A 21,891-nucleotide genomic window follows, 5' to 3' on the forward strand; every position below is an offset into this window, starting at 1 on the left:
GTGGTTTCTGTTCTCCACATACTTATTCTTATGAAAAATACTTAAAGCTCCTTACTTATTAGAGGCATTTCATTTGGTGAAATTTGATGTTAAACGGACTATTAAGCATATGCAGAATATTTCTCAAAAAGTAAATCTGTTTAATAACTACATGCGAATTTCTTAGATACATAATACTCTAGTGACACCACATGACTGATTACATATCAAGCAAATATCTTTTACGACCAATCACTGGCATACTTTTCACCACAGGGACTACAGTGACTTTATTCAACAGTTGACGAAATATGCATTTTTAACAACACTGTTTCTTCCTGCATTTTATATTCTGTCATTTATGGTGCATATTGTATTACAAGTCTTCGAGGAAACTGAAAATTATACTCACATATACAGCATACACATAACACGTAAACACCCTGGTCTCCCAAATGCTGACAATGGTACTTTGTTCGAGTTTGCTCCCACACCTCCATGAACTAGGTCTGGACCATCAGGGACAACATTGCCAACAGTAGAACTAGAAGATTTACGAAAAGGTCCGCCTTCTATTTTAAACTTCTCCACGAGAGCCGCTATTTGGTGATTTGATTCAATAAAACGCTCACGAGATCGACGGTCCACAGTTGACAAGCACACTGGAATAGATTGGTAAAAATGAACTATATTTTTTAAAATTGAAAAGAAAAGGTATAATATATTTTTCACATTGATTCCAACTGATAACCAAAAAGAAATTACCAATAACTTTTATTCTCACTAAAACAAGTACCACTCAGTAATTGGTACACTGAACAAAACTAATTATAAGCTCCATAAAACAAGAGTAGGCAATCACTAGCTTATAGAGGGTGGTGTGTGGTGGACAGAAAAGCATGATAGAAACCAGTTAAAACTATATTGTGTGCTCTTACTCCTTTTCTAGTGAGAGTACACACATTCACACACACAACCATGCAGATACCCAAATATACACACTGTGTGTTAGAAAATGAGCAAGAGCTCAAAAAATAGTGCTCACCGCTTTCTATTACATGTTTCTGTGAACCATGCACCAGTTTTCTATATGTAAGTGATTGCCTTTCCCTTGTTTTATGTATTTTTCCATCCTGGAATTTCCATTATAGTTATATAATTACAAAATCTCAAGTACTAAAAAATCTACAATTTAGAAAATGTTAAAAAATATTACTTAAAATTTACAATTAAATGAATTTGGAGAAAACTACAGATACACAAATGTCAGTGGAAAATAACACAATCCACTATAGCTTGGAAACACTAAGCACTAAACAAATGAAATTTTGTAGGAAGAACCACAAGCAAACATGACCCTTTTTTGTTTCCTGTTGTTGCAGGTATGCTACCAAAAATGAGCAACATGGCACCCTACTACACCAATTTATGGTAATAAAATACCTATATATATTTACAAATGTCTGCTTGTGTCTTGTATGTATGGATGGATATGTGTGTGTGTGTGAGTGTATACCTGTCCTTTTTTCCCCCTAAGGTAAGTCTTTCCGCTCCCGGGATTGGAATGACTCCTTACCCTCTCCCTTAAAACCCATATCCTTTTGTCTTTCCTTCTCCTTCCCTCTTTCCTGACGAGGCAACCGTTGGTTGCGAAAGCTAGAGTTTTGTGTGTATGTTTGTGTTTATTTGTGTGTCTATCGACCTGCCAGCGCTTTTGTTGGGTAAGTCTCATCATCTTTCTTTTTAAATATATTTTTCCCACGTGGAATGTTTCCCTCTATTATATATATATATATATATATATATATATATATATATATATAGAGAGAGAGAGAGAGAGAGAGAGAGAGAGAGAGAGAGAGAGAGGTATTTTATTACCATAAATTGGTGTAGTAGGGTGCCATGTTGCTCATATATATGTATATATTCCCCCCCTCGCCTCTGGGTTTTGTTATTAATTTAATCCTCATTTGGAGACAGAGAGAGAAAGAGAAACCGCCAATCAACTGCAGATGGGTAGTTGCCATTCCTCTCTTTTTAAACAGCAGTAGCAAAGTACGTACATCACACATACAAGACTACCTATTTATGTTAAAAAAATAAAAATGTACATTAAACTTAAATAGAAACATTTATAAGAATGTCTGAATGCTTATAAGAATGCATGAATATTAGGGAATGAATGCGAAATTTTAGACAATAAGAAGTAAACATTTCTTGGAAAGAAAAACAAAAATTATTTACAACAAAAAATTGAAGATCTGTTAACATAATATTTTTCAAAAGTACTTACAGTAATACATGAGAGGATTCTCAAGTTCAGGGCATGGAAATCCAATGCTGCGGAAATAATCTAACATAAGTCGAGTGCCTCCAGTATAAACCACATCTCCTAGGCATAGATACATTACACGATCCAAAAATGGAAAAACATCTGAACGAGGTTTCTCCATTGTAAGAACAACAATTCTTCCATATTTTCGTGCATGGTTTGAAAGAATGGATATTATAAGATAAGTGTTCAAAGGATCCAAGTCCCATGTCGGTTCATCTAGCAGCAGCAGAACTAAAACAGAAGCACACAAAAATGAGATTACAGTTTAGCACTGCATGAAGTTGACTTCTTGAACCCTTTCAAAATCTTGGTAGAATACAGCATGCAAAAGTGAAACCATTTTAACCACATATTAATAACAGAGTAATAATAAGTCAATAGCTTCACAGTAATGTGTACAATGGATCAGTATTTTTTAAGAAACAAAAAGAGAAACTTTTAATATAATAAGTCTCATAATTTTACCAAGATCTAATGAATGACAACTCGCATATCATTTCAAGTTGTAAGGACATTTTGAACACGAGTTAAAATTTTTGCTCGCTTCTTCTTCCTTTTCAATAAATTTGTAACTGCTAGAAAAGAATTATTAACTTTTCAAATTATGGTATTTTTCTTAGCAGTTTAGCAGTTGGCCTACAAGTTCATTTGGTGCTTCAGAAACTAGGATATCATCACTTAGCAACTAGTTCACCAGTGTCCTTCAGCAGGCAGTAGCAAATATCTGAAAAGCATAAAAATATTTTTATGTGACCTAAGCAGAGCTACATTCATTTCTAAGATTAGTGTTCCTTAAAATGTTTTATTTTTGTATAAAACATTGAAAAGCACTGCTGCTGGACTCACATTCTGTAGTTGAACCTCTTCTTAAACAACACCATGTATAATACATTTTCCAACCAATTTCACAGTTAAATTGGAGGTAGCACTATTTCACAAAGTATTATTCTCCCTTTTGACTGAATGTACATTGGTGGAAAGAATTTTACCAGACCATCTCGGTTTCTCCTGATGGCCTAAGGCCTGCGATTCTGGTAGTAGCCCTTCAAGCATCCAGCAGTAATAACTTACATCTTCACTCCTCAACCATCTCTGTCATCCGTACGTTATGATCTGTCATCTGTATGTTATGATCAATCATCTGTTAAGCTGCCACTGGAAAAAGTCTCTCACATGAATTTTTCCTTCTTCAATGGTATTCACCACATTGCTTGTTTCACAACAATTATTTCGTCGGTTGGGACTATTTCCAACCAACAGTCAATTCTTCATGGCCATACGAGGGTTATTCAGAAAGTAACGTCCAAATCACTACAGCTAATCGACTAACACGCGAAAATTGAAATGGCAATGCACACCGACTTCTGGCATGCCTTGCTTGTCAAATGATGCCATTTGGATTGGTATTTTCACAGTTTTTACAGTATCAGTTCAAAACGTTTAAAACAACTGATCAGTCTGCTGACTGAAGTACGGTAAATGATTCAGTTTTCTACAGTAAAGAACGCTGCAGCAACAGAAATTCATCAACAGATAAATGAGGCGCATGGCCCCGACGTGATGAGTGACAGAAGGGAAAAATGCCCATGATGAATTGGAATTAGGCTGACCATCAGTGAGGATAGAAGATTTGGTCAAAGCCATGGACAAAAAGATTTCATAAAGACTGGCAATTCATAATTCTGGTACCTAATGGTGTTTCTTGGCGGCAAGTGCTTCACAAAGGATGACAAGATAAAAGTAGTTAAAGACTATTTATCCTAAGAGCAGCAGACTTCTATAACTTAGGGATACAAAAGCATGTAGAAAGTCATCACAGATGTTTCAACACAATATGTAAACTGTGTAAAAAAAAGAGAAAGAGAGAAACATGTAAGGGATTATATAAAAAAAACAGTTCTTGAAAAAATCTGTGATGGTTCATGTTTTATAGGAAATTAGACCTTACTTTCTGAGTAACCTTAATACATTTGGTGCAGCTATGAACCATATTCATGTACCCTCTATTCAGGCTGAGTATCACATGCCTAGGTAAGAATAATGTGATTCAATAGGTGTCCCAAACATTGCAGATTAGCATTTCTGTTTCCATAACATCAATTCACATTCTTTGCACATTATTCACTTCAAAATTGGCAATTTTTTGAATGTCTGTACTTCTTGTAAGATGCATTCATAATAAACCAGGTTCTACAGTCTTTTAAACAATCATTATATTATAATGAGGTGTATGCCAATGGTTTCTGAAACAAATACAAAATTTATAACCCTAGGGAAAGGTTTCACATTATTTAACATCAAGTGTAGCCTAAGATACTGGTACTGACATTTCGAACAAGATAAAGGCTGCTTGCTTTGGTACAGTTAATTCGGGTGGAGGGTATGTTGTGCCCTGAAAATTAATTAATTTCATTATTCTACAATATGGGGCTTAATTTCTGTCATATCTAAGAAGAGACAATTTTAATTCAAACACAAGGTGTGAGCTTTATCACTATTCACATGGCACAAGGAGCTTCAGCAATTTTCATACCATTAGGTGGTATCAAATTCATGGATTTAAGACTATATTTTTATCTGCCATTGAATAAACATTTCACGTACTTCAGCTTCAAGCCCAAAAATCTTATTTCAACTATACTTCCATTCTATTTAAATTCATTTTCCAGCTATATTTCCAACACTCTTGACTCCCTCTTCCTATTTCACCACAGTAATATTTATACATACTCCATATGCTACCTCTCTCCATTAAGGGAAATAACAACAGAACAGAGAAGTACGTATTGAAACAGCCCCTCTATGTAAAGCTGATATCAGTGTGAACAACTGAATTCATGTCCAAGCTTTTGAATCTTGCTTATCTTCCTCTACACTTGTAGAGAAAAATGAATTAAAGAAATAATAATGTGAATAAATGATATTATGTTTGTTTCATCAACAGTGTGATCGATCACCATATTACTTTTCTGTAGCTGAATTTGTCTTCACTCTTAATCACGGGCCTCCGATTATTGGCTACTTTCTCTATTACAGCAAAAATTAATGCCTCTGAATTTTTGTGTGTGAAAACTTTTAAATCTTTTTAAATAAAACAGATGTTATTAACATTCTACATCTTTATTCTTCATGCCTACATATCTGCAACCCTCTGACACAAGAGGGCTCAGAAGTTTTGTATGTAACATGGTGGTGTCTAGCGTAGCTATGTCAGTGCATGAGAAACGGAGTGATATATTCAAGTTTCAATTCAAAGAGTTCATCCACATGACAATGCCAGACAACATGAGTGCTGTGACATTTTCAACAATTCGACTCCTTGGGTTCATCGTCATCGAGCATCCTCATACAGTCCCAACTTGACCCCACATCCAATTTTCATCTGTTTCCAAAACTTAAAGAACACCTTTAAGGAATTCACTTTGATAGTGAAGATGTGTAAGCAGAGGTGAGGTTATGGTTCCATCAACAAAGTCAAACATTCTACAAGGATGGTATCAACAAACTGATCTCTCATTGGGAGAAATGTATTTGTCACCAGGTTGACTCTATTGAGAAATAATTATGTAGACATGAAGAATAAAAACAAAATGTTAATATCATTTGTTTTATTTTAAAAACTTTAAGTATGTAAAGACAGGGATGTGGTCTTTTGCCCCTACTGTGCAATCTATACATGAAAGAAGCAATAACAGGTATAAAAGAAAAAAAAAAATGGAATTAAAATTCAAGGTGAAAGGATATCAATGATAAGATTTACTGATGACATTGCTATCCTCAGTGAATTCCTGTATAGAACATACAGTCTAATGAGTACAGAATACGGACTGAGAGTAAATCAAAAAAAGACGAAAGTATTGAGAAGTAGCAGAAATGAGGACAGTGAGAAACTTAATGTCGGGATCGGTGATCACGAAGTAGATGAAGTTAAGGAATTCTGCTACCTAGCCAACAAAATAACCCACGGTGGGTGTAGCAAGGACACAAAAAGCAGACTAGCACTCACACTCCTGGCCAAGAGAAGTCTGATAGTATCAAACACAGGCTTTAATTTCAGGAAGAAATTTCTGAGAACGTACGTTTTGAGCACAGCATTGTACAGTAGTGAGACATGGACTATGGGAAAACCGGAACAGAAGAGAATCGAATCATCTGAGATGTGGTGCTACAGAATAGTCTAAAAAATTAGTTGGACAGATAAGGTAAGGAATGCTGAGGTTCTCTGAAGAAGTGGTGAGCAAAGTAATACATGGAAAACACTGTCAAGAAAAAGGGACAGTATGGTAGGCCATCTGCTAAGACATCACAGAACAACTTCAACAGTGCTAGAGTGAGCTGTAGACGGTAAAAATTGTAGAGGAAAACAGTGATTGGAATACATCCAGCAAATATCTCAGGATGTAGGTTGCAAGTGGTACCCTGAGATGAAGAGGTTGGCACAGGAGAGGAATTTGTGGTGGGCTGCATCTAACAAGTCAGAAGACTGATGACTCAAAAAATTTAAGTGCTTGCAAAAGATAATTTACTTTATTTACTTACTTGGATCTCGAACAAGCTGAACTCCTATCATAAGACGACGATATTCGCTTGGTGTAAGATACTGTGTCCCACGGTTAGCCACCTGGGTCAATGCAAGATCAGCCATGACTTGTTTAACTCTTGATGCTTTCACATAGTGCGAGATCTTTAAATAAAATGAAACAATATGAGTTAGACTAAAAAAAGAAAGAAAATTTGACAAATTAAATATAAAAATTGTCTCTCAAAGCATATCAGACAGTAAGTAGAATTTGCTCACAATGAAAAAAGTGTCTTGACTCAGAAATATATGAGACATACTGGAATATAAAAGTACCTTTTTATATTTTGTCACATTTTGTGTGGTTTGTGAGGGGCGAGGGGTGTGTGAGGGGCGAGGGGCGAGTGTGTGTGGCGTGCGAGGGGTGAGCGGTGAGGGGTGGAAGGGGGGGGGGGAGACACATGTGCAAACTGACAAAAAAACACTGCAATGTGAATGAACTGTGGTGCACTAACTCTATGGTTTCAACACAAAATATTTATATATGATAGGTTGAATGAAGTCAAAACAGTTAGTACAATTAAATTCTAGAATTTGCATTGAAAGAGAGTTAAATGCAATATACATGTACATGCAATATACGACAAAGTTCATGCTAAGAAATGACTAAAACAAAAGTGTGTAAAACTTGCATTGCTGTTGAATCCATTCAATGTGTATGGATTACAATACTTAATAGTACCACCATGTCCTCTTTTAATGTGATGGAAACCATATTAGGTGGTTCTCTATGTCCTGGTAAGGACTGCCCATGACATACAAACAGCCTAATTACAAATAAATCATTCAGTTTATACCATGTTAAAAATTATGAGATTTTTTAAATTATTTTAATATTTGAAAATGTATGATGTTAAGAACATCAATAATGCACCTGCTTCAAACTTTATTAAAAAGAGAAAATAATGTTATTTTATAGAATTAGTGTGTGAACACTTGAGATGAACGAATGTAAAACTGAAAGGGTTTGACAAATGCATGAATTAAATTTATGTAATCAATAGATGCAAGCTCAAGGAAAAAAGCACATAGTTTCCAGCCAAAATATTCTGACAGTCTATTGGGATATAAGTTCTGTCATCCCAGTTGAAAGAACAATAAAGACATTGGCCTGAAATGCTGTAGTAAAATTGAACAATCTGAATCAAGATGGGCACATGGGTATTTGACTAGATCCATATCTATACACTGCAAATCATGGTGAAGTGCATGGCAGTTTAGTCAAGATTCAATATCTTAACCATTTTGCCGATCCATTTGGTAAATAAGACGAGTTTTGGCTATCAGCTAATTCAGAAGGTACATACAGACAAGTACATTAAAGATTGATTTTTCTCAACTCACAGGTGTTTGTTACAAAATTGTTGAATAATCTATGCACAAAAAACATGAAAGAAGAAAGAAAATAAATAAAGCATGAAGATATACCTCATTAAATGTCAAGCAGCAGCTTTTGAACAAGATATTATGGAATATCTTCCAAGCTCCATTATATTGCTAATTGAGTGATCACAAATGCATGAAAAAATTAATTGCATCCATGTGCATAGTCATATGAGCAGTCATTCCTTCTCGCACTATCAAGACCGAAGATGATTTAGTAACATTGTTCAAAGCACATACATTCCACCACATTAGTGTGTTTTGCAAAGAATAGGTGTAGATTAAAGCTACAGAATGAACAAACAAAACTATTAATAAACTTAAGAAATCTTCAACATACCTACCTTGCCAAAGTAGTTGCCATCTTTGGCAACAATGAAATATATATGAAATGTGTACTATAGAATCTGTAATACAGTCTTATTTTCAATATGATTACAGAGATGCATACCTTAGATCCAATTGTCAGTTGAGCAGCATAATACAATGTCTGTTCCACTGTAATTGCAGGAAGGAGGTCACACTTATGAGTAACATATCCACAACTTTGCTGAAACAATCTTAGTGACATTGGCATTCCATTCAATAATATTTGCCCCCTAGTAGGACCTTGGGCACGCCGTGAAATCACCTCCAACAATGCACGTTTTCCACTTCCTTCAACAAAAATGAAAAGCTATTAGCTAATGAATTCTTTATTATAATTGTGCCATTTTCAGGAGAAAACTTTTTTTTTACCTTTAGACCCAAGAACTGCAAGGACTTCTCCACCATGAACCTCGAGTGACACATCTTTCAAAATAATACCTGTCTTCACATTGCCCATAAGTCTTTGCATGCAGGTACCTGGTTCCACCTGGAATAATTATAAGAATCTAACTAAAAACAATGGGACAACAAAATCAGCAGAATGTAGTTAAAATTATATAAATCAACAACAAAGCAAAAATAAAGAAGTATCTCGTAAGAGCATTTATTCCACTTTTCCATTTGTCACCACTTACAGCACTTTTCATCCTATAATTATGAGGTAACATACTATTTTTTACTGTAGTATTTGTTCAGTTTTCCCTTCAATATTTTCTTTGGAAGTTTGAGATGATGTAAATTCAAGTGTGAAGAATGTGTTTCACAGTCTTACTGTGACAAAAAAATGCAATCTAGACTAAAAAAAAAAACTTAGTTAGCTTACCCATTTTTGCTACAATTAATAAGAAAATGTATTCACTCATACCCGTGGGAGATGAGCAGATAGCAACAAAAAGATCCATTGTAAAATGTGCCCCCCCACAGGTTTCATGGCCAACACAATTGACGTGTAGGGCCAAACCTAGACAATGTATGACAAACAGTGAAAGGCAAAGTTAGGTTGCATACATTTGACCATCAACTGATTAGCTGTGCTCCATATTTAAAAAATATTTTGAGGTGAAAAAAGAAAATGATATACATAGTCTTGTTGATTTTAAACATTTCCTTTCTCAAAGCTGCTATAGCTAGCATCACCTTTAAGTGCATTAACAAGTTTCAGAGTGATACATTTTGTGTTAGGAATGCATTCTCTCTTCCTACATTAATATTGGATGCCTGAAAGAACACTGAGCTGCCAGAACTGTTACTCTCTAGTTGGGTACATATTTACCATCATCATCTCTATGGTTTGGATTTTTGGTAAAGCAGAGCACCTTCTGTACTCAAAGAAGCTTCAACACCAACTCCAAAAGCAAGTTAATAAGTTCTTTCTCCTAAACCCAAGGCATTCGTCTCTATTAATCTGTGCTTGTCTATGAGCCTGCTTCATGTTTCTGTCCTCATAAAATTTACAATACTTTTTTGACAGATGCTATTCCCTGTATTTACACACTCCATTCCTTTTGCCTTGCCACCTGTTGCAATCTTAAAATATTTATCAGACACTTGAAGAGTGCATTCACATACAAATGACGTAACGAACAATTATTATTCTAGATCATCACAACTATCCTTCTGCTTAAAAGCATCTAATGAATGAAGAAACACAGAGTATTTCATTCAATACTGCCCAGAGTTTCAACAGTTACAAAACGCTGAACCAGCACTATGCTTTCTTTAAGTCATGATATTAGATTCTCTTTATACATATTGATTCCCACGCCACTCAGGGTTGTCTCCTGCTGTCTAGACATTCCTTGTTGCTGTGTCTCCTGGCTACCACCTGCAATATGAACACCAACCACACAATCGTGTACCGCGGGTTGCTGTCTGCATCAACAGACACACACTGGGCTGTTTTCAACTGAACCTCCAGCAGCAACCATGGTACTGTGTACCATCAAACTCACTGCTAGAAACATAGGCATTGCCATAAATGGACTGCCATCACAGCGCTATCTCCTTCCGCAAGTCACCTGCCTCCAACAGTATCCTTCCAACGAGCAAGTATTTAGGTCACTGTCCAACTGCTCTGGAACCAGTTCAAACTCCGGACTTAGGTTGGCTGCACCTAGCAGTTCATCAATCAGGGTTCACATCGGTGAGCCAACAAAGAGTATTTGACTGCAGCATCCATGGATTTAAACCGTCCTGACGCTACCGCAACATTGGATCTCACCTCCTTTGACCTCAAGCACAGTATGACACTGTAGCCCTCTGATATCTTGGTGCAGCCCTTGCTTTGCTTACTATGCCTGCAACGTGACTCTGAGTTTCTCTTATATAAGTTAACCTACCCAGATTTTGCCCTCGCCCAGGCACTGATGATAGACCACTGCTACCTCAAGAATACAATGATGTGATGGAGCCATGACCAGTATTTTTAACACAGCTGGAATGGAATTTCACGCCCTCTGTCATCCACAGTGAAGCTCAGCAATGACTTTTTCCCTTCGCCTACTCGAGTCTTCTTCTTCTTCTTCTTCTTCTTCTTCTTCTTCTTCTTCTTCTGTATTGCTACAGTCCTTTGTGAGCCTTGGCTCTTTCAACAATTTTCCACCACATTTCTCAGTTGTTTGCTGCTCTTTTCCAACCCCGGACTCCCATACTGATGAGATCCACTATCACGTCATCAATTCATCTTCTTCTAGGTCTCCCTTTTCGTGCAGCTGAATGGATCACACCTTTCATCAGTTTCTTTGGAATTCTATCCTCTGCCTTACTCTCCATGTGTCCTAGCAATCATATTCATTGTGATTTCACAAATTTTACTATGTACTTACCTTGTATTAACAGTTTTTTTGGTGTTGTAGGGTATTCTCAAGCCTTCTTCCTCTCTTTTAGGATACAGATTTTGCGTAGTATTTCTCATAGGTTCTTACGGAATTTTTGTCATGTTTTGTCAATGTCCATATCTCTGACCCATATGTGATAACTGGGTGGCCTAGGCAGTTATACACTGAAGAGCCAAAGAAACTGATACACCTGTCTAATGTCATGCAGGGCCCCCGTGAGCATGCAGAAGAGCCACAACACAACATGGCATAGGCTTGACTAATGTCTGAAGGAGTGCTGGAGGGAACTAACACCATGAATCCTGCAGAACTAACCATAAATCCATAAGAGTACAAGGGGGTGGAGATCTCTTGTGAACAGCATGTTGCAAGATATCCCACATATGCTTAATTATGTTCATTTCTGGGGAGTTTGGTGGCCAGCAGAAGTATTTAAATTCAGGAAAGTGTTCCTGGAACCACTCTGTAGCAGTTCTGGACATGTGGGGTGTCACATTGTACTGCTGGAATTGCTGAAGTCCATAGGAATGCACACTGGACGTAAATGGATGCAGGTGATCAGGCAGGATGCTCGCGTATGTGTCACCTGTCAGAGTCATATCTAGACATAACAGGGGTCCCATATCACTCCAACTGCACACACCCACACTATTACAGAGTGTCCACCAGGTTGAAGAGTCCCCTGCTGACATGCACGGTCCATGGATTCATGAGGTTGTCTTCAGACCCGTACGTGTCCATCTGCTTGATACAATTTGAAATGAGACTCGTCTGACCATGCATCATGTTTCCAGATATCAACAGTCCAATGTCGGTGTTGACAGGACCAGGCAAGACGTATAGCTTTGTGTCATGCAGTCATCAAGAGTACACAAGTGGGCCTTTGGCTCCAAAAGCCCTTATCAATGATGTTTTATTGAATGGTTCGCACGCTGACATTTGTTGATGGCCCAGCATTGAAATCTGTAGCAATTTGTGGAAGGGTTGGACTTCTGTCACGTTAGACAATTCTCTTCAGTTGTCACTGGTCCTGTTCTTGCAGGATCTTTTTCCAGCCGCAGTAATGTCAGAGATTTGATGTTTTACTGGATTCCTGATATTTACTGGACACTCATGAAACAGTTGTGTGGGAAAATCCCCACTGCATCGCTCACTCTGAGATGCTGTGTTCCATCGCTCATTTGCCGACTATAACACTATGTTCAAACTCACTTAAATCTTGATAATTGGCCATTGTAGCAGCAGTAACCAATTTAACAACTGTGTCAGACATTTGTTGCCTTATGTAGGCATTTCCAACCTCAGTGCTGTATTCTGATTATGTATAGTTAATGGGGTACTCAACTGCGTGGTCATCAGCACCCATACAAAGTCCCATTCTTTACAGAGTCCAATGCTGTATTCTGCCTGTTTGCATCTCTCTGTATTTGAATACTAATTTCTTTGGCATTTTGGTGTATACTAGCAGTTTTGTTTTTCTTATAGAAAGGCTATTTCTGAAAAGTTGCACATTTGCAAAGTAAGCTCTGTTTCCTGCATGTATTCTTTCCCTTATAGCCTTTCCAATCCTGTTATCTGTTATTAGGGCTCCTGAGAAGTTAAAAGAGGACACTCCTTTGAAGCATTTCCCATTGACATTTAGGTGTTTAGGGGTTGTTCTGACCTCAGATTGTGACATTACCACATAATATGTTTTGTTTTCATTTACTATGAGGCCAATTTTTAAGGCTTTTGTTTCCATTGCCCAGTATGCTTCTTTGAGTTTATTGATATTTCTTCCTACTATAGCAATGTCATCTGAGTATGCATATATCTGGCTAGTTTTCATAAATATTGTGCCTCTTTTGTTGATTTTATTTGCTACACTAGGCAGGGCTATACTGAATACAACAGTGGAGAGACAATCACCTTGCTTCACGCCTTTATTAAAGTTGAAGCTTTCACTTGTTCTGCTAAGGACCTTTACTTTTGCTCATCTCTGTCATTGTCATTTTGATTAGTCTTATTAGTTTAGCACATATACCAACTTCTCTCAGTACTCTGTATAGTTCTTGCCAGTTTATGCTGTCAAAGGCTTGTTTGAAGTCAATCAATAGGAAATGCAGATCTATATCATATTCACAGAACTTTTCCATCATTTGTCTTATCACAAATATTTGCTCAGTTGTTCCTCTGTCTGGTTGAAAGCCACACTAATATGCCTCTAGTATGTCTTCTGTGCACTTCTGTATCCTTTTGTTTAATATACTTGTGAAAAGCTAATAAGCTGTGCTTAGGAGTGTTACACCTCTATAGTTTTCACATGCTGTTCTGTCCCCTTTCTTATAAATGGTGATTATTATTCCAGTTTTCCAATTATCTTGCATAGTTTCTGTTTCCTATATATCTGATATTAATGTGTGCAGTTCCTTTATTACAGGATCACCACCCAGTTTTATTAATTCAGGGATTATGCTTTCTTCCCCGGGTGCTCAATTGTATTTTGACTTAGGCACAACCTGGGAGACTCCTTTTAGTGTTGTCTTTCTTGCCTCATTGGCATCATTTTCTACTTCCAGCTTCACTCTTTCCTCCTGCACAGCTGTCCCTTCATCTTTTAGGCTAGTGCTTAGTGTATCTTTGAAATACTCTGTCCATCTTCCCACTATCTGTTCTTCCTCCCTTATCATTTTCCCATCTTCACTGAAACATGCCATTATTTTTGGCTGGAATCTGTTAATTTTGCCAACAGTACAGTACAACTTTCTTATTTCACTCTGTTCCTTTAATTCTTTTAGCTCTTGAAATTTCTTGTTAGTCCGCTCTCTCTTCTTTCCCTTGAACGTTCTGTTAGCTCTTCTCCTTATTTCTCTATATTTTTCCGCATTATTTCTGATTTCGCTCTGTAGCACTTTTGTACTTGCCCTGTTCTTTTCCTCTATTGCTGACCAGCAATCTTTGTCAAACCATTCCCAAGTTCTTCTGTTCCTTCTTATGACTATTATTTCCTTTCCAGCATCTTTAATGGCTTTTTAAATCCTGCTCGACCTTTCATCTACTCCTACTGCAGTCTCTTCATTGCTCAACTTCCTGCTTAATGTTACTTGGTATTTTTTTTTTACTTCATCAGAGATTTTCAGTTTGTCAGTATTCCATTTCATCTTTTCTGTTCTGTTGCCATTTGTTAGTGACAGTTTCTCTCTCTAGACTGGTTTTGTCACAAAGTGGTTTGATTCACAGTTTGGTCCTCTGAAGATCTGTACATCCATAACTGATGTGGACAGCAGTGACTAAAATATGGTCAATCTGATTAACTACTCCATCGACAGCAGACTTCCAAGTACCCAGATGGATGATTTTGTGTGGGAAGCAGTACTTGTAATAATTGCATTATTCCTTGCTGCAAATTGGCATAATAAGTCTCCATTCTTGTTGTTTTCTTTATGTAGTGAATATTTTCTACAACCTCCATATGAATGTTCATTCCTACCTACTTTTGCATTAAAATCTCCTATGACTAGCATCAGGTCATATTTAGGTATTTTGCAGCATACTTTTTCCAAGTCTTCATAGAAGTGTTCTTTAATTATATCCTCTTTTTCCTCTGTTGGTGAATGTGCCTTAACTATTGATATAGTCCTAAATTTCTACAACATCATATTTAAATTTTAAAATTTCATTGGCTATTTCTTTCATTTTTCCAGGCTGAAGCATTGCCTTTGGTGGACTTCATTGAGCCTTTCCGGTTAGATGAAAACTCGGGTGTTGTTTGGCTGGAGGATGGCTTCGCCCCTTGAGGCGATAGTTTGACGGCTTGTTGCACAACAGATGGATGGAGATGCTACCTTGACACTGGGTGATTTCACAACCTCAGAGCTGAATTGGAGGTCACATGTCTGCGTGGCCATGTCCTTCGTGGAGGGAGGGGTAACAAGAACAGAACTGTAGCTGCTAGTTGGGAGAACACAGAATTTGCGACTAGGCAGTAACTTGTGGGCTACTGGGTAAGGCACTTTTTCCTTTACCTGAATCTCTTGGACAGCCCACTCATCAAGGTAAACCGGAAAATCCTTAGAGGAGGCAGTATTGCCACCATTGCAGTTGATACAGCGGGGAGAAGGACGTGGACAATCACCCTCATGTGCATCCCTACCACAGGTTACACATTTGGCTGGGTGTCGACAAGACGTTCTAGTGTGGTTGAAATGATGACATTGGTATCAGCACATCGAGTTTGGAATGTACATCCGGATTGCAATAATTTCATAGCCTACTTTGCTCTTGGACGGCAGCATCACTCTATCAAAGGTGATGAAAAGAGTGTGGGTGGGCACTAAGGAGGAATCTACCTTTTTCATTACATAATGGATGGCAATGACACCCTGATCAGAGAGGTAAGATTGGATTTCAACCTCGGTTAGACTGTCGAGCAGCATGGTGTAAATTACACCACGGGAAGAACTCAAGTGCCATTCTCTTAATGAGAGTAGGATTTCACAGGGACAGCAATTGCATCAACACCTTTCTGAATACCGATGTGCAGCGGGAAGGGCCTTCGATTCATTAGTCTCATTATGTTTATGTTTTGTGGATGTTGATTGGGAAGATGTTTGACTCATTGCGAGAAAATCCCCCATGATTGCCAGTGTCTCCGATGGCACACTCCTTCCAACTGGGGGCTCCCTTCACAAGGGGCCACACCTGCCTTAGGTGATTGTTCACACCTCAGGTCACACCTCCCGAACATATGACAGAGGGACCAATTGGCAATTTGGGAAGGTTGCAGCTCAAAAAATCACCCCTCCCTGGGCCTGGCCTGAACCAGGAGGTATGTGCGAACCCTATCTGTCGACCTGCGGCTGGGAATTACGTGTTACCCAGTCACCTGTTATGCATCAGACATGTGGGCCAGCCTTCAGGAGTGCACAGGGAAGAAGAAGAAGGGAAAGAGGAATGAGAGGTGAAGGGAAATGAAGAAAGGAAAAAGGAGCAAAAAACAAAGGTGAGACTGTTCTTACATCAGCAACAGACAGTGCAGAAAATTCCCAATAACATCCTAGACATGTTCCCAAGGGAGGAGAAAAAGAATAGCGAGAGGAGAGACATTCAACACGGAAGGGAAAAAGTGCTGCAAAGGCCGGGGCCCCGTGCTAGCCAAGCACGAACCCGCCAAAGAGTGGTGAGCCCTCTGGGGAAACTACTGATGGGATTTACCTGAGCTTCATGTTGCATAAGAAAAGTGCCTGTGTAGCCAGCACTGACAGCCCATGCTGTAGCCTTAGGGGGGAAGGAATGCTGCGACCCCCTGCTACTGCCTGCAACACACCATCCACCATACAGTCGTGTACTGTGGATTCCCACAGCACAAGCCTGCTAATTACACTTTCTCTGGAGATCGGACAAAAACAGTCCATGTAAACAGGGACACACCAGGTTGTTTATAACTGAATGTCCCGCAGCCACCACTGTACCATGTGGCACCAAACTTGCTGCCAGAGGCATAAGCATCGCTGCAAGGAGTCGCAAAGCTGCCACCATGACACTACCTCACTTCCGCAAGTCATGTTCCTCTGCCAGGTAAGTATTGAGGTCACCACCTGACTGCTTTGCAGCTAGTTTACACTCCAGCCTTATGCAAGCTGCATCTAGTAGCTTATCAATCAGTTTTCACATCACCAAGCCAACGAGCAGAACTTCACCCCAGGATTCACGGATTTCAACCATCCTTGCCCTACTGCCTCACTAGACTATCTGTAGTCCATTCTCAAGCTGCCCCTTGTTTGTATAAGAATATTCCAGTGGAACATAAGTGATTGTCTTGCATTGTGCACCAGGTAGTGCAAGCTGATATCCCAGGAAACTGTGTTGAACTGTATTCTGTTCCTTATACTTAATGAACATACAATTGTTTTTGCTACCTGGGCCCTTCAATTGTAGTGCACTCTCCACCTCAGTCACCAACACTACACTCGTAACACCCTCATCCATTACCATGACCTCCCAAGAGTACTATTCCTTAGTACTAGTTTATCTACATTCAACTGATTCCCCTCTAAAATCTGTCTTAAAAATTTGATGAAACCTTCAAGTTATTAGCCAAGTCATGGCATCATGTTATCACAATGTTTTGAAAAATAGGGAAGTGTCGAAATGTTGCGACAACTCAACGCTACAACTCAGTTGATAATCTGAGATGATTCCATTAACAAGATTCGCTGAGAAAATCTTGCATTCCTATACATCTCACAAATTTTTATCAATCAATGGAAAGTCAAAGGTGGAATATCAACAATATTAGAAAAGGATAGATTGCCACTCACCATAAATACGACACATTGAGTTACAGGCAGGCATGATGAAAAGACTGTTACATATAAGCTTTCAGCCAAAGCCTTCTTCATAAAATTATGAAGAAGATGATGATGGAGTTGGGTTGAGGGAGTGTTCGACATCACGGTCATCAGCGCCCTGACAAAAAGTCAGCATGAAATCTCATGGGTGGGGACAAAGGCTGTCCTCACATGCAGAGCAGTTAATAACGTACTAAAGTCTGCCGCCCTTCCCCACCAGTTTAGGGATGAGGCCTGATAGTTCGCAAAATTTCACCACCCTGTTAACACGTATCGGTATCTGCGAGGACGGTGGGCAGATTTCCAGTGAGGCCGAGGGCAGCCCTAATATCAGTATACACGACACATGTAGCCACAATATGCTGAACTGAAAGTGGCATGCCACAAACTTCACAGAAAGGTGGATCCTCTACCCCCCCCCCCCCCCCCCCCCCCTCTCGGAGGAGGAAGCCATGTGTGAAAGGGCTATGCCTGATGATGCACAGACTGGTAAGCAAGACCTCCTTCCAGCGGCAGGGCTGACACGAAGTCTGCCAAGCTTTTGTGGTAGGTTTGAGCAACTGCAGTTTGTTGTCTGACACCTGCAACCATTCAGTGTCCCACTGATGCATGATACATCTGTCAGAAAATGAGACAATGGCATGCAACAGGATGGGACATTGATGGACCACACCATCCCAACATGCTTCCTTGGCAGCTTTATCAGCCATGTTGTTACCCTGTATCCCAGTGTGGCCAGGTACCCAGCAAAAGATCACCACCTTGCCACGGCGCTGTAGCTGCTGTAAGCAGTCATGGATGAGCTGAATCAGCGGGTCTACTGGATACATTTGATGAAGCGCTTGCAGTGCACTAAGAGAGTCGAAACAGACAAGAAAACTTGTACGGTGATGTCTGTGAACCCTCTCCAGTGCCATTAGAATGCCGTATAACGCCGTATCATAATTTGTAAATTGTTCTGGAAGACACACCTTAAAAACCCTTTCAGGGAATACCACAGAACAACCGAGAGCATTCCCTTTCTGGGATTCATCTGTATAAATAACGATAAAACTGTGGCACATACTTAAAACAGACGAAAACAAAGTTGTAAAAACCATATCTTGAGTACAACTTTTTGGGTACTGCGTCAAGCTTAAAATCACTTTGGGCCTCGGAAGACACCAAGGTGGCAGTGCGTTCCACCCCGGGGCGTGTGTTTTCATGCCCAAGAGATCCAGATCCTTGAGGCAGTCTGTAGCACGTATACCAAATGGTAGGGTCGCTTGGGGCCGATTCCTGAACAGTCATTCAAAGGTAGGCTGGATCACTGAACTAAATTCCAATGACTGGGGTGACACTGAGATTTCAGTACCTGTCCAGCCAAAAGGATATGTCGCCGAATCCAGAGTGGTGGTTCACCAGCCTCTGCACATAGACTCTGAACTGGGCTGGTCCGAAAGGCTCCAGTCGATATCCGAATGCCCGCATGGTGGACGGCATCTAACAACTGGAGGTAGGATCCATAGACCACACTGTCACAGTCTAATTGTGATCGAACAAATGCCCTATAAAACTGTAGGAGGTGGGATGTGTCAGCTCCCCATGTTTTTCCACGAAGGCATTTAGGTCTTTCAGGTGTGGGAGCCATATTAATTTAGAGACAAATAATAAACCCAAAAAGCGCACTGTGTCTTAAAAAAGTAAAATACTGTCACCCATTGTAAGCTCTGTTTGGTTAAAACTCTGACGAGCACGATTAAAATTGACACACACAGTCTTCTCAGGTGAGAACTGAAATCCAGTTGTCTGGGCCCAGGTTTCCAGCCTCCTAATGGTCAGTTGTAGCTGCCTCGTCGTTGTCATAAAATCAGAGGAAGAGTAGAAGAATGCAAAGTCATCCACAAACAAAGAGCATTTGATAGGGCTCCTGACTGCAGAGAAAATGCCATTGATAGTTATGGCACACAATGTGACACTGAGGACACTGCCCTGGGGTACACCATTCTCCTGAACATAGCAATCAGACATGGCATCGCCAATGCGATAAAGAAAATGTCCGTCCTCAAGAAAGGATTGGATCAGAAGCGGCAGGCGTCCACGTAGTTCCCATGCATGAAATTGGTAAAGGATGTTGTACCTCCAAGTAGTCATATGCTTTTTCGAGGAAAAAAAAAAAAAAAAAAAAAAAACTAAATGGTTTTGGCGTAAGAAGGACTCCTGTATCGCCGTCTCCAGTAGAATTAAGCTGTCAAGAGTGGAACGGTAGTACCTGAAACCACACTGGAAGTGGCTCAGGTAACCTCGGGACTCGAGCAGCCAGACGAGGCGGCACTTAACCATTTATTCAAGAGTCTACCCATACAACTAGTAAGGGTGTCACTCCGATAACTGTTAGAGGCGCTATGGTCCTTACCTGGTTTCCAGAATGGAATAAAGATTGCCTCCTCCCAAGTCATGGGGTACTGCTCATCAAACCAAATCTGAATGAACAAGAGAGGAGCTGACCTTTCGCTTCAGGGCACAGAAGACGAAGCATCAGATCGTGGAGTAGTCTCTCTGGCTGCAGATAAAGCTTATTCCAGTTCCCACATGGAGAATGGAAGGATGTACACTTCTTCATTACTCAAGAAAAAATTGAGTTTCCTCATCTCTGCAGCCTGACGGAATACCTGAACAGCAGGAGCTTGTCTGGATGACTTAGTAACAGTAAAGAAGTGTTCAGCTAAAATGTGAGCCATCTCTTCTGGCATGTGCACCAAGACCCCATTATTTGACAAGGCCGTAAGGGGATGTGGACTACCCTTGCCTGAAATCCGTCTTATTGATTCCCAAATGTGCGCAGTGGAAGTGGACCAATTAATGGAAGTCGTGAATGCCCTCCAGGAAGTTCTCTTCTGTTTTTCGACCATTCGCCTTGCATCTGCTCTAGCAGACCTGAAGACATGAAGATTGTCTGTAGTTGGACACCGTTTGAAGTTCTGAAGAGATGTCCATCTGGCCCTGATTGCCAATTGACAGTCGTCATTCGATCAAGGTACAGGCCGTCGTCCGAGGTGGTTACTAGACCAGGGGATGGGCTCTGCGGTAGCCTTTTGATCTCATGAGTGATATGGGCCACAGCCTCTTGTGCACAATCCTTTCGTTCAAAAATAGCCTGTCGACTGTACTGTAACCAATTTGCCTTTTGTATCGTCCACCTGCGTGGTCTCCTGCTGGTCACTGTCCTAGGCGGCAGACGAATCCACACTGGGAAGTGGTCACTAGAATGTAAATCTGGAGCCACTTTTCACTGAACTGAATCTGCAATAGCTGAGGAACAAAAGCAAAGATCAATAGCTGAAAAAGACCCTGTAGCTGTGGAAAAATGAGTCATCTGACCCGCGTTCGGAAGGTAGATATCCTCAGAATGGACGAGTCGCTCGATCAGCCGACCCCTGGAGCAAATAGTAGCCGAGCCCCACAACACATTGTGGTCATTGAAGTCCCCCACAAGAAGGAATGGGCGCGGGAGTGCCTGGAAGAGGTCTGCCAGTGCATCCACATCCAAAGCGTCATTGGGGGAGGGGGAGAGGGGGGACAGGTAAAAAGAACACGCTGTGATAGTAAATGGTGAGAGAACTTTCACAGGAATTGCTTGGATGGTTGTAGTAGGAGGGACAAGAGAGGAGTGATATCTGTCATCAAGAAAAATAGCCACTCCACCTCTAGCCCTGCCTCTACAGTAGTTTCGTCTTTCCTGTGTATGTGGTAGCCCCGTAATGCAGGTGTGTCTGTGACTTTACGATGCGTTTATTGTAAGCAGATGCAGAAAGGTTATTCCTGGACCAGCAGCTGCAATTCTTCCAAATGTGAGCGATATCCATTCAAATTCCACTGCAACACAGAAGTTCCTATGGAAACATTTGGTTAGCGATGGTGGTTCCTTTCTTTCTCCCTTGGAGGCGGTGATTTACCTGGGAGGTCAGTGGGAACGTTAGCTGGTTTCGTGTTATCTAGTTCCTCTGACTGGAAGTCCATATCTTCAAGAGCATAGTCGCCATCAGAAAGGGAGAGCGCTCGTCGATCTGAAGGCTTACCTACCGCTTTCTTGGACTTAGA

At 40.0% G+C, this 21,891-nt stretch overlaps 1 protein-coding gene across 1 annotated transcript in view; it reads right to left on the reverse strand.

Annotated features, from left to right (window-relative positions):
• Positions 1-21,891, reverse strand: part of LOC126183824 (ATP-binding cassette sub-family G member 5) — a 127,025-nt gene that overhangs the window by 86,215 nt on the left and 18,919 nt on the right. Inside the window, exons 2-6 of the mRNA XM_049926077.1 lie at positions 9,015-9,132; positions 8,728-8,933; positions 6,854-6,998; positions 2,273-2,545; positions 392-641 (exon numbers count right to left, since the gene is read on the reverse strand). Of these exons, the coding sequence (XP_049782034.1) occupies positions 392-641; positions 2,273-2,545; positions 6,854-6,998; positions 8,728-8,933; positions 9,015-9,132 (992 nt within the window). The remainder of the gene's footprint in view (positions 1-391; positions 642-2,272; positions 2,546-6,853; positions 6,999-8,727; positions 8,934-9,014; positions 9,133-21,891) is intronic.

This window comes from Schistocerca cancellata, chromosome 4 (genome assembly GCF_023864275.1).
Source record: "Schistocerca cancellata isolate TAMUIC-IGC-003103 chromosome 4, iqSchCanc2.1, whole genome shotgun sequence".
Classification (NCBI taxonomy): domain Eukaryota; kingdom Metazoa; phylum Arthropoda; class Insecta; order Orthoptera; family Acrididae; genus Schistocerca; species Schistocerca cancellata.